The 19,187-nt window shown below is 41.6% G+C and overlaps 1 protein-coding gene across 3 annotated transcripts in view; it reads right to left on the bottom strand.

The window, feature by feature from the left end:
- LOC126865621 (neuroligin-4, X-linked) overlaps positions 1 to 19,187 on the bottom strand; it is a 262,423-nt gene that overhangs the window by 51,634 nt on the left and 191,602 nt on the right. For 2 of the 3 annotated variants that reach the window (XM_050618365.1, XM_050618367.1), the window contains exon 9: positions 14,616 to 14,767. In XM_050618365.1, the coding sequence (XP_050474322.1) occupies positions 14,616 to 14,767 (152 nt within the window). The remainder of the gene's footprint in view (positions 1 to 14,615; positions 14,768 to 19,187) is intronic. The other variant, XM_050618366.1, reaches the window with a different exon arrangement.

The raw sequence follows: 19,187 nt of genomic DNA, 5'->3' as shown, positions 1-19,187 counted from the left end.
ATGTGAGATAGAACGTATATAGTCTTCTTTAATTTTATATTATACAAAGTAATCTGTATCCAACGTCATTGTTTCAACGTTACTCATAATAATCAGCATTTATGATCATCGCTGTCGCACTATCGTAAAAGCGCTTTTCATTTCCTCTAGAAGCAAATCGTTGATTCGCCACCAGGTGAATGAGCAAGCAAATCCAAGCACATTTAATCACAGATAAATTTCATCGTATGAACCGCTCTCTATTATCCGCGAATTAATGACATCGAACGGACAAAGTTTCATTTCCCAAATGTACAGTACGGATCGCGACAGAATTTCAGGAAGCTTGTCTTTTCATCTAGCGGAAGTGTGAAATGCCGCGGCTACAGGACCATCTCGTCCAACGAGCGAATTATTTCGATTAAAATTGCTTCGCGATTGATCGCACACCATCGATTCCGGTAACGAACGATTTTCCACTGGTAATCCCAGTCCACTGTGCTGCGATTTCATTCAACGAGCCACTTCTTCTATTTCCTTTTTCAATCACTTCCGCTTTCCGCCAAGATAGAAACTATTTGTTATTCAATGGCGCGAAGGAGACAACGAATACGACTTGACAGTGGAAAAAATAGACCGATTGTCTGAAATTTTGTTGAAAGATCGCGGAGCAAGTAAAGCTGCGCGCACGAAGAAAAAATGTCGAAAGTCCGGCATTTCTGTCGCTGGAAAGCTATGCATTCTGTCGTAATTACAAGCACTAAATCAACGTTATAACTTGCTACGACGGTTTGCCTCCCCCTCAATTTCGCCTTCTCTTTCCCAGCGTGTCGTTAGCACATTCTTGGCCGCCGCACTGCAGAATTTCCTGCTGATACTGGCGAAAAAGCTTCATATTCGGGCTTAACACCCGCTTTACGATGCCACGAACATCGGATGGGGACAGTTCCATCCCTTCCTAGGCTAACCCGTTTCACGCATACATCTTGAAATTGTACCAGCCATTGCAAACGAAACATGCTGGAATATTCTCCTTTCGACCATTTTTCGATCTTCATTGTTCCATGGCGATCTCAGCGCTGTTAAAATTGCTGGTTTCACAGAGTTTGGGAACGACCGATATCCTTCTCTATGACTCAGGTTACTTCATTAATTCTTTGGTTTCTAACTCTTCTAAGTTTTTCCCGTTTTCTTTTATTTTATGGTTCTCTTCCTCCTGCGTACAACTTGATTTTTGTACAGAAGAGAATCCCAGGCATATAATAGATGCTAATGATAATCTGTTCTAGAGATCTTCCAAGTTTAGAGTCAAAACTGTCGTGTCACAAAGAAACTCTGGCCAAAGTTTGCGCTGATCTAAGAAGGTCCACTTTTCTTTATTAATCCCGCAAGGGAATTGAAGACACTTTCAACGTTTTTAGTATATGGAATCCACGTTAATTAGACCTTCGCCAGATTAATGAAAACGCTAGAGTTTGACACGGAAGAGAAGACTGTGAGCCCTCCAGGTGGCTTTAACAACCCACCTTCATTTCTTTCTTCGTTTGCCGGGCTCACAATAATTATGGTAGTCGTACGATCGCGTTCCCAACTCTCTTCCCCATTCCCTGTGTTTCAACCTCGCTACGAAGGGTTGCTTCGTGGTCGTTGGAAGATAGGTGGTGGCGGGTCGAGTTTTAGTCCGGGAGAATATTAAAGTTTGCTCATTAACCGCTGATGCATTGCCCCCGTCCACCCTCACGGACAGCGACACGCTGCTCTAAGAAAGAGGGTCGACCCTTTTCTCGCGGCAACGCCGCCGCTTTACAAAACGAATGTTGGCCGACGTGTGTCGGCAATTTAATTAAACAGATATTGATTCTACGTCGGAGACCTGAATGAATATTTCCGTTACAAAAATAGTTTTAATAAATTGCCTGATAGGCGGTTGGAATTTAGTACATGAAAGCAGCAGAGATTTGTCTTATTTTCTATCGAAGGTTATTCCTAAAAAAAAAAAAAAAAAAAAAAAAAAGAAAAGAATTGCTCTACAGATAAAATTACAGGAAACATCGCAATCGAACAGTTTCCGACACCGAGGAAATTAATTCAACAGCGAACGCGTAATACGAAATCAGTCGAGGAAACGCTAATGATTCCCAGGTGAAAAGGTAAAGGGCGGAATTCCAGAACGGACTGGTGTCGCTAATGCGGTCGTCACATCGTCAGTTTCATAACGCGAAACGTGGTCACAAAATCTGCTCGGTTTCCGTTTACGAAATGCGTTTAGAGAACGATAACGCAACAGCGGGCGGTACGAAGCTCAATTACGCGCTACCTGGATCTGTGTGTACCGTAAATTGCTATCAACGGTTTTGTGTACGCGGTAAAATTGTCTCGACCAGCTCTACATCGTTCCGAAGAAAATGTCCCATAAAATTTGCATGTTTTTCTATAGTAGGATTCCGGAAACTCTGTTTAATTTAAAAGGTAACGCATCGTGGTACTTATAGTATTTTATAGCCTGTTAATGTTACAGCAATGATCGCACTTGCGCGCTTGCTAGGGTTAATAATGGAATTCACGCGTCGCTGAACAACCGGACCCGCTGATTTATTATTGAATTAACCCATTCATTTGCGCGCCATCGATGCGGAATTCCCGGCTACTGTTGTACCGGTGCGCGTGAAATTTCAAACTTTGCAGAAGCGTTTAGCAATCTTGCGACATCTACGAACAGAAAAACGTCGCTGATAGTAATCGAACGACGCGCTCAATGGACATCGAAATAATATCGTGCCCATTAACCATGGAGCTTTTGCAGTTCTAAATCGTACACTCACAAGCCGATAGAACGCGGAATTAATCGAATTCCCGTTGCTATTGAACGTCACTGAAACGATACGCGTAAAATTGCTCGTTAAACTTAGAGAATGATATTCGGACATGGGTTATCGTGATTGAGTTAATTAAATTTCCATAAAACTTCCAATTTTTCTGTTTTTTAAGTACCGATTACATTTCATTTCGTATATATTCGCCAAGGTTTTCACGATATCGGATGGTTGCAAGGGTTTTGCGATATCCGTAGCAATCAGTGACTGTTACGATTCTTAACGGAAAGCCTTGTTAACTAGGTACACAGCGTAATTACCCCTTTGTCACGCGCATGTAAACCTTGAAGGGGTAGCTATTGGCTAGTCATCGTTAAATGTTTCGCTTCGCGTAATTAGTAACATTTAGATTCGAGCAAAGTTGCCGATAGCACGGCACGGTAAAACTTTGTTGTCTCTTATTGGAGCGTTATTTGCAATTTAAACGACACAGCTAATGGACGTGGAGCACGTAATAAGTCGCATGTTACGATCGAGCCATCTGGCGTGTGTCGTGCCACCGGTGCCGAATTCGTTGCACGAAATCACGTGCTCGTTCTCACAATGTTCGGTCAATTGTCAATTAACTTACGATATAATGGCATTTAATGTTGGCGATAGATCGAATTCGGAATTATACGACTGCGAAAGAAAGTACTTAAAAGATCGCTCTATCCATTTTCTCAATATATCTGTTATATGTTTCTTATCCAAACGATCTCTGTACTTCTAGGAATATTTTAAAAAATTCTTTTCGATTTTTGACATTTTACATCATTGGTAGCAAATTCATGACATATTGCCCGTCCTGCAAGGAATTTCTTTATCCACCGGAATTATCGAGATCTCGTCGTTCCCTTCCTTTTTCTACGAGACGATCTCAGCTTCTCTTCGTCGCTCGCGCGGTAACCTCGTAGCATCTATTGATTCGCTTTCTCTGTACCGCCCTGTGCCACCCCTCGATCCATCCATCCATTATGCATACCGCAAGAGAGGAAGACCCATCTAACCGCCGACTTACCTGTTGCAAGCTACGGTAGAGAGGGGTTTGCGGAATTCCCAAAGAACATTTGGTGCTCCGTGTAAAGGACTCAGGCACAAAGCTGCGAAGAAATTATGCTTTCCGATGCTCGCGATTGAAGATTTAACCGAATAGTTTATGCAATCTGACTGAACTTTTAAGTCCGTTAAATTGGCTCTATTTGAATATTTCGTAGCAAGACACGAGTAAATCATTACGTGTAATAGCACTTTTCATATATTATTCGATTCTATGCTTCATCGTCCACTTTTTTCCATCCTGTATCTTTTACGTGATTACTAACACAGCATTGCATGAAGCAACAATTCCGTGGCTCCAGACTGTAACCCTATATTCTTTCTTAAGTTTGTATGCTTATTTCCTTTTCTCGATGAAGTTCCTTCCTCTTGTTAAAATCTCTGCACTTTTCCGCCACTTTTTTCGTCACGTTTCGTCTCTTCTTCACACTCCTCTGCTAGTATCTGTTTTGCTCTAGCTAGTTTTACTTTACGATGCTGCTTCCGGAGAGTCAAGAAAATGATATAAACTGATGCTGCAAACTTTTCCGGAAACTGGTATCACCGCTGAGTATTCCACGCTTCCAAGTTTCGCCAATAATCTCCTCTCTAGTCGCGACTCTTTGCTAGGTTGAGGTAGTATCAGTACTTACAGTATATCTTATAAAAATCTTGTAAACCAGATTTTTCGGGTTTACGACCGAGGAAAGGCAAGAGAAGAATTTTGCAACTGCTATTTAGCAACTATTACTTCTGTAATGTACTTTCTCGTATTTTTCATAAATTGCCTCGCAACAAATTCTAAACTCGTCAATTTCTACCATATTGCCTCCTAAATCATCAAACTGCGATAATTTCGTGGCAATTTGCTTTTCGTCTCGGTGAGAATCGCGCATGACCAGCTGGCACGGCATTAACGACCGGCCAGCGGCGAGTCCATGGTAAATAGACGTATAGGATACGGTGCCTGTAAACAATAATTTAGCATAATCGCGCGGACTAAACGTTACGGCGGCCCAATAACCGCGAACGTGGCAATCGCAAACAGTGTCGCGGCACTGGCGTACTTTACTCTCGTAATCCGCTGGCAAACACAGTATAATACAGACATACGTGACAACGACCCCTCGAAACTGTCCTTAATGCCCTTCGCCCTGCGCTTCCGAGAACAGCGTAGGGTAAGACCTGTATTAAAGCTTTCGATCTTCCTGACCTTCGAAGAATGGAGATTATTCTTCTGGTTTTACGGTGCAATTACGTGTAAAATCGATCGTAATAGAATCCGTGGGGGGTTGATTTTTCGAAGGCGAAATTGGTAGGTCTTGACGAGGGCGGTTTCCGTGGTAATAAAAGAAAATTATGCTTTTACTCCGACACATGGTTTCTGTTGGCTTTCTTCCGTCGCTTGGTTTTCTTTCTCCCTTTCTCCTATTCTTCTTTTCTTTCTCCTCCGTCTGCCTTTCCTCTTACGACTTCACTTTCTTCGATCCCTCCTTTTCTTTCTTCTCTTCCTCTTTCTCCTGTATATCCAATCCAGAGTAACAACTACATGAACATCTAGTAGACATATTGCAACTATTCTTCGTTGACAAGTTTCGTTGACGACGTGCCCGCTCGAAAATATTTATAACAGAGTATCTGCAGAGTATTATACCTGAATATTTCTTCATTCTTAGTATTCATTATCGAGCAACGTATTCTTCTCGTTTCATTGAACAATTACTGTTAGTCAACACGCAAAGTAATCGTCGTTAATGTATCAGCTGTGTTTAAACATCGTAAATCCAGTGATAGGTGTTAGAATCAATGTCGTTGTCCATTAAAGCTGGACCATGCAATAAATAACGCGGAGGAGCGCACTTAAAACTTTGCAATCGCATTAGCACGTTACGGGACAAGGTTAATTTCATCGGTCATCCCTCCCCTCAACCCATTCCCACCCCATCCCTGCCGTGAGCAATTATAGCCCCTTTGATATCTCCAGATAATAGCTTATTATACGGTAACGTTGTTCGGCCGCGTACACGGGCTCACAAATTTCAAATACCTACGATATCGATTTCGTATTTATTATCGCTCTACTGGTAACGTAGTTTATCATAATTTACGGCAAATAGGGCCGACCCCATGCCATCACACGTCGTAATTCAGCCCTGACTGACGCTAACTCCGTGGGATTATCCCTTCTGCCCACCTGGATTCACCTCGTCACGCTGGCCTTCCTGGACCATGCTGGTTTAGTCGGCATTTTTTTCTTCTCCCTCGTCATCCTCTATTCCGTGTAATTGACAGAAATGATGGATCCATCATACTTTCGTTGATCCTTTATTACTTGTGATAACTTGTTCACGAATTATCTTATGTCATTGAATCTCTCTTTGCTACTTCCTTACAAGTGACAGCTTTGCTCCTCGATAACTTCAACCAATGTCTTGTCGAAATTTCCGTCCTATCAAATACAGTCGAGTTTTATAAATCACCCGAGAAATTAAGAATTGCTGATACAGGCTCGATGAAAGAAGCATATCGTATCCAGCAAATAAAATTCAGTTTACCAGCTATCTCTGTTATCGTATGGCAATTTGTATCTCCCCTCTGTAGATTACGAAGAATTCGCGCAAGATTTTCGCACCCGCTCGGTGGCGGTTACAGACACTGGTTTTATCACTATACGTATGGTAATGGAGGGACGAGGGGTTGGGAGGGAATGAAAGTTTCTTGCCAATAATGGAAATGGAGAGCGCATTCAAATAGAGATTGCACCGTATGGTAGATTGCTGGGACGTGGTACAAAGCTCGGCCAGACGACGTGGATGCTCTTCTCTTCGTCCAGAGACTTTTTCTCCTCTCAAAGAGAAAGAGCCGGGTCCCAGAATAAGGCTTTTGTCAAGGTTATGTCTCGAAACTCGTTCGAGCAAATTTCTCGCTCAGGGACGATGTCTCTCTTGTGCATGTTTCCCCGTCTTCTTTTCCTTCTTCTTTTCGTTCCCGTTCTCTGTGCTTTTTCTTCTTCACAGAGGAGACAAAGTTCCTCTGGAAACAGTATCGATAATGTTTGGAGCGCGTTTCGACATCATTGTAAAAACAAGGTTAGATAAGAACAGTTTCGTAGCGAAGATTACGATCGAAATATTATGATTAATTCGGATAAAGAAGGTTTCTTTAAAAAATACTGGATACGTTCTTTATCGGTTGACTAGCGCGAAAAAACGCGGAACGACGTTTCTTCCAGTCGATTCGACGCAAAATTACATTTTTTCTAGGGAGCTCGTCTTCCCTAATCGAAACTTCTGGTCACTCGGCTTGGTGAGAAATATACGCGAAAGAGAAAGAGACTGATGGTAATTTCTCGCGTGTCGTCCGGAGAAATCGGACGCTGAACTCGATCGTACCATGGACCATAAAGTTAGCTAAGGTTACACGTGACTGATCCTTGAATCGACAGTTTACTGGTTTCCCTTCGGTTTTTCCCTCCAACCGCCCTCCTACTCTTCCTTTTCTTCTTTCCTTTATCCTTCTGAAAAGAGAATGAAAAGGAGGACAGAGTCGAGGAAACCGGAAACTGGACGAAGCATCGGCTTAAATCGTTTCCAGAGCAAGTAGTAACAGGCCGCGTATGTCCAACACAACGAACGACTTTCTCGAAGTGGAAAGTCATAGGGTTGCGAAACTCCTCCATTTGCCTGGGAGTCATAGACGGAGAGAGAAGAAAGGGACGGGATCGAGGTTGGATGGAGCAAGAATCATGGATTGAAATTTACTCGGAAAGTTTGCCACCGAGGCGCTCCTTGCTTCCGAGCAAAAACCGGAACGGAAGTAAATATGTCACGCTCGATTCGCGCTCGAGTAGCTGGCCAAGAGAGGACCGTCTAGAGCTCCATTTTTTCTTCTACGCTAGTTCTTTGCCTTCTTTTTTTCCACGAAGAATGCACGAGTACCCCCTGTGTATTCTGTCTTGAAAATCGAGTCACTGTGGAGAAGAGTACCATGGGAAGTCCACTTTTCTCGTTCTTGCTTGCCTCGTCGAGTGTTTAGTCCACAATGCAACCGGGGCCAACAGAAGAATATTATCGCGCAATAATGATTTTAAAGGATATCGCGTCGGTAACTTTAATTTACGCTGTTGGACATTGTTGGAAACATTTTTTCCAACCGCACGGTACACGTTGCGACATAATTTGCTCGTTCTCGATCGGGATTAAACGATATCTGCGATAGTACAGCGATCTACTAAATAAAACAAAATGCATCGTGGTCGCGATAAAAAGCAATTTCAAAAGCGAATCCGCGCGGTTCATCCCGGCATGTGCATGAAAGATAGCCGGATTGCCGGAAATCGAAATTTCGTTATCTCTTTGTTCGCAAACCGCTGTCCTGGATAACTCCATTCGGTCTAGTCCGTTTAAATGCTAATTTTATTTAGATATTACACAAACAACCAGGCCTCTGATGCGTTCTGTATTTGTCCTCGTTTAGTTCATGATTAACGATAAGAGTAAGAATCATGCTCGCGTTCTAATAGGTAATAGGAGTAATTTTCGTACGACTTTATCAAAAACGATCTTGTTCTCGTGATACTGAATAGTGTCTTTCATGAAAATCAAGCAATATTCTCAGAATTTTTCATCTTTTCCAATAGATATAAGATAGTGGATGAAGTCCTCATCGTAATTGCTTCTTATCTTAAATATTTAGCTTTCATACCAATAGTGAATTACTTATCCATCGTTTGTAATGCAATATGTAAAAAAGGAGGATTCGATTGAAAAATGACTTTTATAGACTAAATCGATCCTGTCACGGAAAAGTAAGTTCAGAAATCAGTTTGCGCTTGACTCGGAAGAGGTCGATTTTTCGTGTGAAAATCGTGCTTGTGTGCATAATCCGACACTCTGGCCCTATAAGCGACGAAACGTCGACTATTTTCTGCTCGTTAATTAAACGAACGATCAAAAAGTAGTGGATGGAACGAGTGGATGCTCGTTTCCAGGCCGAATTAGCAATCACTGCGTGCTGATTGCGAGTCGAATCAAATCTGGTTCGAAGCGGAATTCGGACGCGTGCCCTTTCACCCGCAGCCAGGTGATTTTAATTGCTCCCCAGCGGGAAAAGCGAGGAAGAGGAGAGTAAAAAAAGCAGAGAATCCAGATCATGGGATTTAACGATCCGAAATGTACGTTTGCGAAGACGTACTTTGTTCTGACACGCACTCAGCCTCGATCGAAACAGTCACGCGATTAGTTCGTATTATTTTAGTACCGTCCACTTTACGATTTTCTGACAGTTTATTCATTTACCAAAGGAATACGGAAAACTAGAAAATTGGTACTATTGAAATTTGATATAAAATATCTTTGTTGAATAAAAGGCGAATATAACATTTTTTCCGCAACTAGAATAGAAAAGAAATATGTGTAAACGTGCTATTGACCGTTTGAGTTCAATATTTCGGCTATATCTTTGCCTCCGCAAAAGCTTTAATCGATCTTCTGTATCCAATGAAAATCGGGCCGCTTTCATCGCGATAAATCGATCGTTTATTTTGGGCGGGCAGCGACGATGCGCAAAAATTACGAGCCGTCGATAGGATTATTCGGGAACACGAATTCGATGGGACACAAAATATCAGACGTAAGGTTTAGCCCGGTTGAATTCAATGTATCGTGTTATCCGTTAATCGGGCTTTAGCCCGTGTCAGCTGCATTTTATGTTTTACAGGGGTGAAAAAGGGAAACAGATAGAAAAGGATCCGTCTTCTATATCTAGTCTTCGTCGTTTCCTTCGAAAAACAATTTCTATCGAATCTTCTGTGGGTATCTTAGAAATCTATCACTCGGAAAATCTTTCCTTCGCTTCCAACAAGCAAAATGCACATTCCAAATTTCTTCGAATAAAAAGATCTCGGAATCCCATTAAATTCTCGAAATCCATCACCAAGTATTTCCATAGATTCGTCCAGGCCCTGCGTAGATAATCGCGAATGAGGAAAAAGATATTCTTTCGCTGCGTAAAACATTCCGCTCATCGATATTCCATTTGCGATGTTCGACGTCACGTTCGACCACGCAGATGGTCTATGAGAGAAGGATCAGCTACGTTGGCACGATCGTGTCGCACACCGGAAACAGCACATTTGGTCGAACACTCCTTTACGAGGAAGTCATCCAATTTTCCTATAATCCTCGGCAGCTTCTTCCCCGGGGACTGGTCCGCGGCCTGATACACAGGTTGAAAACGAAACTCTTCGTCCTTATCGTTTCTCCTTCTCCGGAATCCCCAAGATCCGGTAATAATACATGAACACAGAACATCAGTCGCGGTGAACGAATTGAAATTTTCATCATCCGCTCTCCATCTGTATTCTTGATGTGGTTTTAATGTAAAATACCCATCTCGAGTCGCTTTCAGTAGACAATAGACTGTTTTCGTCGATTGCGATACAGCGTTTGAAATATTCCTACGGAAGATGGAAGATTAAGGGTCGTATAATACTTGGTCATATTGTATCAAAGGCTACCTCGGATTTGATAATTGACTTATCTGGATATTAGGTTTAACAGGGGATCGTTCGAGCTTTCGGACAGGAGTTTCCACGTTTCCAGAGAAGATGTTTCTTTAGGATCTGATAAAGCAAACATCTGAAACGCAAGTTTCCGCTGATCAACTTCAGCGATATTAATTTCGTGAAATAGTAAGGGAGCGAAATAATTTTCTATTTGCCTTAGGGGTACGCAGTAGATAATCTGTATTATTCCAAGCCAGACTCGATTTGTTCCGTAGTTCCACGCGAATTTCCACAGATTTCCCCTGAACGTCATCTAAGCGAGTTCCTTTAAAACGAAAAACCAGCCGACCGCGGAAAATATCGACCGTCGGATGAAAGATAGCCACGCGAGAGTACAGAATCTACGAATTCACTCCCCGCCGTGCAATACTCGGGGAAAATCGCCCCTATTTCACTTGTACCGCGCTTTGTCGATCGTTAGAGGCACGATCATAGATCGCTACCACCGCAAACGAAAATCGTATTACCGCGTATCAATTCACGACATTACTGCCTGGCCACGGGTGTGCTTGTACACGCGCACAGACGAAAAAGGTGTCTATGTGCTTCGGGGATGTATCGACAAAGTGAAATTTACGTCCCCCGAAGCGAGAGCCGCACTGAAATATTATCGGTTTGCTTCGAGCTCGCGTTTGCATATTCATGCGTGGTTGGTCGACAAGGAGGGAAAAAACTATAACGTGGCAAAGGGAAAAAAAGAGAGGGGAAACGATAGAAACGAAAACAGAGAAACTGTAGAACGAGAAAGTGCGCGATAGGGAGACAAAAGAGGATACGGAAGAACTTGACGGGCTACAGAAAAATATAGAAAAACGGAGTCTCAGAAGACCTTGCAGAGAAGTATATAGCGGTAGAAACCGAAATAGAGAAACATAGCGGGCAAGAATGTGAACGCGGTGATTTCAGAGAGAGGAGTAAACAAGAATTTAGTGAAATGAAGAAAAATACAGAGAAGAGAAACACGAGGAAGAGTGGCAAGAGCAACGAGATACAGGGAGAACTACACGAGGACCCGGACAGAAAAATAGAGATGGGACAATGGTTGACATGGAAATAGAAAAAATGCGGTAGAAGAGCGAGTGTAAAGAGAAGAAAAGATATAAAAGGAGCTGAATTTTCGCACGTGTCGTCGATGACTTGCTAGTTTCACAGACAAATCTACTCTTTTCATTCTTTCGGTTTATTTAGAGATGTAGCCATATACGTACGCTGTGGTAAAACGCTGAATCATCGTTGCCGAAAAATGTCATTGTCCCCTGCGTAGAAACGTCTACGTGATGCATTAACAGGGTTAAAAAGAATATTTCTACGCGAGAATATTTATACGAAATGGGACGGCGAAAAATGGCGCGCGTCAGAAGAACATTAGTCACTTATGTGAATAGTGAATCAGACGATTGGAAAAATGGCTCGTTGTTTTGTAGCCACTTTATGAGTTTATTCATGCATAGCGCTGTTGAAGAAAAATTTCAGCAAGGAATGCCAGATATTTCAGCAAAGTCTGTGTTCTTTATGGAAGATGTTTGAGGGTACAATAGTTCTACCCTTGTATTATATTTTTCTTAACAGCGAACATACGTGGTACTTTCATTAGATGAGCAAGACTTTGTGGAATTCGTATAAAACAACGCGGAAATTTGATATGTAAAAGATGCAAGAGAGAGGCGAATTTGATGAAAAGGGAAGGTAAAGTACTAACAATTTAACAAAGCAACACTATTGCTCCTTCGACCGTGATTAATTATATAGAAAATCTAGAATGCTAGTAATTTAACAAGTAATTTGAAGTTTTGTTACGTGTTTCTTCCAACAAGAAATTTCACAGTTCTGTTAAAATTTGATTGTTGCTGACTGTGAAACAAAAAATGTTTCCAGACATCTGTGTCACGTTGGGAAACCTGCAACATTGTAGTGGCCAGAGTATCACGTAGGATTCCCATGTACGTGGCTGTATCTAAACTCGTAATCGAAATTACTTCTTGTTATTGTACGTCTTCTTGCCGCAGAGAACGTGCTGACGAACATGCACCGGTTATGCGATTAATTGTTATTCGATACTTATGTCCAATAAATGCAATTTCCAACAGTTTTCGAACATTTATGGCATTTCTCTAATTTTACGACTGTTTTCGTTGCATATAACGAGTTTCGATGTAGCTAACGCGAAGGATTCTAACAATGAAGGATTCAGAGAGATGGAAATAAATGTTGAAATGAAATGATTTAATTAATAATTGTCGGAATGTTCGAATGGTAGGTAAAAAGTTTTAAATCGTTATTGCACGTTTCTTTGGATCACGAGGACTTCTTTGAACTAGCGACGAAAAATCGAGGTGGTACTCGTGAAAAGAATGGTTTGGTAGAAAATTGACACAGTTCCCTGCAACGAATGTAAAATACAAAAGAAAGAATATTAACGCGGACTCATTAAGTGGAAGCACTCGGAAGGAAGGCAGCTTCCTGTTTAATGTTTTAATCGCAACCTTAAAGCTCACGAAGAGCAGACTTTAGAAGTCGGTCACCGTCATAAAAAATTACTATTCATTTTTTAAAAGCTTCGGTTGATCAGGAAGTACCAACAGGCTTTAATTAACGGAGACCGCGCCACGAAAAATATTGGCGCTGTTTCGAACCGAGATAGACTGACGAAAGCGTGATTCAATTTCGTAAAATACAACCTGGTCAACTATAACGAATCGAATATTTAAAAACCCGGTGGAATGAAATCAATCGCACTGAAATCAATGGTATCCAATGGTGCAAACCGCAAAACCGACAGCAAAAATAACAATAATTATAGCCGCGTGAACGTTTCGAAGCGGAAGAAAACAGGGAAAAAGATTCAGTCGGCGTAAACGTGTGTTTGATGTCCAGGTAAATTCTCAATTACACTCATAAATGTTTCATTGCGACCTTTTTGAATATGTAAGCGTGTCCGTATCGTAGTTTTGCTCGACTGTTATCGATTTGTATCTGTTGATCTTGTATCAATTTCGCACCGGATAAAGATGCGGTAATAAAAATATAATTCATTCGTAAAACACGATCGTGGGAACTCGGCGATATAACACCACGGGAAATACAATTTTTTTCATTCGTAAATTTAAATTCCATACTTTCATTTTTCCACGAGATAAACCTATATTTCAACTCTCGGAAAACAGAAAAAAAAATCGTTGGGTTTTTCCAATTTTGCACAAACCTTTGTAAACCACTGGCATATATCAAAGAACCACTTTAAAATCCCTTGTATTTAATTTCGCGATTGAAAAATGCCTTGAATCTCGATGCGCTAGCCGTCGGTATGAAGAGTGAATTGCGCCCTCCGCGTTCGCTGTTCTTCGTTAATCCGTAAATTTGAATATCGTCAATCCGTGGCTCGATCAGAAATTCGGCGCAAGCGTAGAATGCCGCCCCTGCGATGGTATTTGAAAAATATTTTCGCACTAATCCTCGGCCTCGTCTGTTCCCTCTCTGTCATACTTCGTTTCTTTTTGCTCTTCGGCCCACATCGTTCATGAATATGGAAAATCAGACCTTTCGGTGACGCGATCCGCATCTCTCTCTCACCTTTTTCCGCATTTTTTTTTTTTTCGTTCGTCCCGCGGATCGCAAATTGATTCCGCGCAAGTGGTGCCACGTCACTGTTGATTCAAAAGGTGAAAGAATTAGTTTGCATTGGGGCCCGCTCTCAGATCAAAATTCAACCATCGCTGAATGGTCGCCGTCGTGGAGAAGAAAATGATTATTTTCGCGCGGTTCACCTGAGATTAAGGAAATAATACGTACGACAGCTTTGTCACGACATTCCAAACAGAAGAGTTCGGAGAATGATTCACCGCTGCATCGATGACTTTTCATTTTCATGTCCTAAAGTTTCGCTATTTTATCTTCCGACAGTTATTCCGAACAAAAGTAGGAATTCTTACGTACAAACGTTCTAAAAGAAAAAGTAATACTTTCCGAGCTGAAAGTCGGTTTTGTTCAACAGGATCTTAAAGATCGAAGTCGTATTAAAATTTTTACTTGTAAGACGATTTCTTATCTCGTGTTCAAATAGAAAGATATCAGTAATGAAAATGCCAAGCATCCTTAGCTAATCAGTTTGATGTTCATAAGAAAAAACGTAGGGTCGATAGGTAGAACTAGCACTTCAACCATCGATCAAGAACTCTACTCACCCAGTTCTGACAAAGTTGGCGAAGTACTGTAGGATGCTCTCGGAGAGTGCTACTTCAGACCTGGTGTAGTTTCTGGGGAAGTGACCGAAACCGTCCACCAACGGTGCTCCGAAGACGAATGGTAATTCCTCGCCATGGACAGAGCCCATCTTCTGAAAGCAAAAACGAACGGAACTGGTTAAGTTCACTCTTCAATGAAACATCGATGAACTTTCATCTGAATCGCAGTAGACATTGGTCGCATGATAATTGAAAGATATAGGTTAGCTTGTATTTCAAGAGGAACATAAATAGAAAGCTATTACTTGGAATCTAACTTTGAATTTTGCGAATAAAGTGCATGTTTAAACCACCCTGGTGACCCATTTCTCATCGCACACCCAACTTGCAGAATCCCAATGCCACAACCTTTCCGTAAGCCAGAAACTACAGCTACTCGTCGCGTTTCCTCGCTGCTTGGCAATTATTCGCTCGATGGAGAAATCTACGAGGCAGTAATGCGTTGCTTATCGGCCCCAGGAGGGATTTACGAAACGGTAGACCGGATTCTGCCACAGCCTCGATCACGTTGGATACGTCAGCTGCCGGTAATTCAATTTCTTCGGGCTTCGAGCCCTTTCGCCTGGAATTACCGACACCCATCTCAGCCCTTTCTGGCCATTGCAGGATGAAACAACGAGTCGTATGATATCTAAAAGGGGCGTGCAATGCCTCCACTGATACCATTTTCTAGTAACGGAAAGACCGAACGTTGTGAGAAAGAGTAGCTGAGTTGGTAACAATTCTAAAGGGATATACTTTGATATATCTTAAGTTTTCTGGAATTTGTATTTGTAGGAACAAGCAGATTTTCAAGACAGAATTTCTCTCGGTTATTCGCTATCGATTCGTCGATTACAAGATAATTAGTAGAGATTTTGGGAGGAGAAGTGATTCGGTAGATAGAATAGGGTCTTGTCTGACTAGATATGGATTTGTACTACTTGGTACTTAGAAACTTGCACTTAATTAATCTCGTAGCTCACTATCCACGATCATTATTACATCATTCAGTTAGCAGTTAGGTATGCATAAAATTAAAATACATCCTTATTAATGGCTTCTCGTTCTTTCATAATCTCAACTCAATGACTTCGTTAAAAAAAGGGGGGGGGGGGTGGGGAAGACATCGCTCCTTCATCGTCGGTCGTTAATTTCATCAATTGCCTACTATGTTTTCTTCCGAATGAGGGTAGGATTTTCGAAAGAGCCAAATTACACGGTTGACGAACAATTAGCGTTGCTAAAGACCAGCTACACTCATTCTTGGACAATGTTGCCCCTCGATCGGCAGTCTTAATGGACGATTAACGTGAATCACGACCGACAGTGAATTCCTTCGTTAACGACGCCGATTTCCTGTGGCTCTGGCGTTTCCTATTATGCTCGTTAATCCGACAAATCACCCGATTTTCATTTCTCCGCTCGTTCGTCCTTATTGTTATCGACCATGACGTAGGGTCCATCTTAAACACGTTCCGTTCTTCCTCCATCCTCTTCTTGTCCTCTTTGCGTTTCTTTTTTTTTTCGTTTTATTAGCGCCATTAACAAGAAGATTGTTTTACTGCCAGAATTGTATTCTCGCCTTAATAAAGTGAAGTACCAGCCATAAAACTGCTCTTACTAAATTGCTGTTTCTCCTCTTTTCACTCGAATCAAGAATGCTCTTACAATAAACTAACTTACAATAGCTTGCTCTTACAATAAACTAACAATCTAATCATGGACCTAACGACTCAAGATGGAAACCGTTCAAACGCGATGGAACTCGTTTTTCACGAACGTTAGGGAAACAGTCGAAAAATGAAATTTTTACTCCTCCCCAGAGAAGCTGGCCATCCATTAAAAACAAAGCAACGGCGAATGGGACGGATTAAATTTTGTTCGCTGCGGAAAATTGCTTTTTTGTCGACCATTGGTTGCCGCTACGGCGACCGACCGCTGGAAAATAGTTTCAGCTTCGTGGAAATGAAGTTCGTGGCCGCAGTTTCTGGTTCGCCGACAATCGGTTCGCGTTTTCGGCAACGGCGTGCCAAACTTTCCGCCTGCTCCAACCGGAAGATACGCCTTTCTGATTGCGACAGGGTAAATAAGCAGCCAGAGAAGAAATTACTTCACGCTGTTGGTTGGTCGAGGAAAAGTTGCTCTTTCTATGACCCTTCGAAAAAAGTTTCACGTGCGCAACTTTCATTGCGAAACGTTTTACGATCGGCGAACTTGGTTTGCAAGATTACAGTTACTACGAATGCATAGAAGCGTTCCTTTCATTGAAACGAATAAGCACGCAATTTGCTAAACTAAGACTAGATTGTTTCTCTGTTTCTTTGCGTCCCACGATTTTTAATCCTTCCTCGCTTTCGTAAGTACCAGGATGAATAATTCATTAGTTTTCGAGGACTATTGCGTTAGGACAATCAAGCAAATAACCATCGGTTAGAGGACGAGTGAGATAGCGGTCTGCCAAAGAAAGGACATGGATCACGGCTTCTCAGGATTCCTCAGCCCGATATATTGCCTAATGAAATTAATGTTATCCAGAGAATTGTGGCTTCTAGTCAACGCTTGCGGAAACCGGCTTGCGAAACAATTTCGATTCGAGTTCAGTGCCGAATGGAACAGTGACGAATACTCGACACGGACTTCTCAGCGTATGGCTATTTTGAATTCAGCTACAGCTATTTCTCTGCTGCGTCTTAAGGGAAATTTAATAGCGAGGTTAGTTGATTTCCTCGACTAATTTCGATAAATGACCCATCAGTTCAATTGTGCTGGCGCAAGTATTGGAACCTGGAAGATTTTGCTACATGCGATTGGATAAAGTGATACGTTTCAAGGCTACTATACTTAGTATTCGAAAAATCGATGGTGAAGTGGTACTTAAAATATGTGGTCAAATGTTTACATATACTGCTGAAGAAATAGAATAACATCGTGGCTAATCATACGTCCAGTGTATTGTGTCTTGATTTTTAATTTTCAAGATTATTCATTTGGAAAAAGTCACGCGTTTGAAATAATTTGATAAGACATCGGATGATATAAGTGGAATAATTTCTAGCTCAAACAACACTAGCAACGTCGATTAAAATTATCAGCTCTCCGGTCCCTCAAGCTTTGACTATTTAAACGCATACACAGTCGGATGAAATCGAGTTCCTTGAACGATACTAAAAAGTCGTTCGCTAAGGACACAGGTTAGAGATCGTTTGGAGGAATAACATCTGATAGATCGATACATTCCTATACGTAGATTACTTTAACGAAGTCCTGCAGCATTTGTAAAAGAATCCTGATTAAATCCAGAAGATTTAGCGATAGCTCGATCCGATAGTTCTCCTTTTCGAAAAGGAGTACGCCAATTTCGAACAGCGAGCAACGAAACGTGAATAAAGCGAAAGAGCGAAAGAGCGAAAGAGCGAAAGAGCGGCGGCTTAGGTAAATAAGACTGGGCATGAAGACTGTCGGAAATAAGCTTAATAAAATAACGAGTTGATACTAGACGAGCCCGGATCCGTTTCGCTTCTCGGATCCACCGTTTTAAAGAGGTCACTGCAATGCACGTAACAGCTGGCTTTCCACTTCACCGACCGGTCCATGTCTTAATTGAGGATTTTTGCATTCCGTTGAGTGTGTTTTTGTGAAGATCCTTTATTCTAGCCGCGTTGCTACGATAATTGACTGGATTCGTTGAAAATAGAGAATCAATGTTTGCGAATCTCATGAAAGTGAGACACGAGTTACAGAAAAAGAAAATATTAATTGAAAGTGACAAACGTTAAAAAATTTTTTTTTATTCTCTAAGTAGGATCGTTTAAGACAATGAGATTTCCAGCAACCAGTTTCGTGATTTCCTAGAGAAGGAAAGAATTTCGCACGAAAGCAGGAAAAATTCGCCTCGTTCTTTATTCGTACGTAACGGATGAGGAATTTCCTTGTAGCACTCTGCTCTGACTTTCGAGATCAATTATTCTCGGCTCCGAAGGAAGGCGAAAGGAACAGAATAAAAAGCCACCAGTCCTTTTTAAATCAAGCAAAAAGTTTCGTGCCTCGGCACAGAATTATTCCCGGAGATGGACCAGCGACAAAAGGGAGAATCGGTTAAACTCAGTCCGGAGATCTATTGTCGTCTTCAACGTCTAGATTCTCATCTTTTTCTTTCGTTTCTCTTTAGAAAATGTACTTCATATACGTGGTACTATCGTACGTTCAATAACGTCCAGCAAGCAGTCAAGCTCACGTATCACGTATCACGTTAAAATTGAATTGACAGATAATGAACAGAAATATCCCTGATGTGGATTTAATTTATAAATATTTTAACTGAGAGGTGTATCTCATGATATTTCTTTCCATACTGAGGTGCTATAAGCTTGTAGCTTAAGTAAAGTATTGTCCGGACAAACAAAGAAATAAAATGGAATGGCAGGAAGTTGAGCGGCTGTGCGAGTAGAATAGGAACATACATGATCAGACCAAGCGGCGCACCAGAGTTTTAATGGACATTTCGCGACGACACAATTATTTTAAATCAAT

The sequence above is a fragment of the Bombus huntii genome, chromosome 5 (assembly GCF_024542735.1).
Source record: "Bombus huntii isolate Logan2020A chromosome 5, iyBomHunt1.1, whole genome shotgun sequence".
NCBI lineage: Eukaryota > Metazoa > Arthropoda > Insecta > Hymenoptera > Apidae > Bombus > Bombus huntii.
Note: the sequence above shows the minus strand (reverse complement) of the source record. Positions and strands in the feature narration are given on the sequence as shown.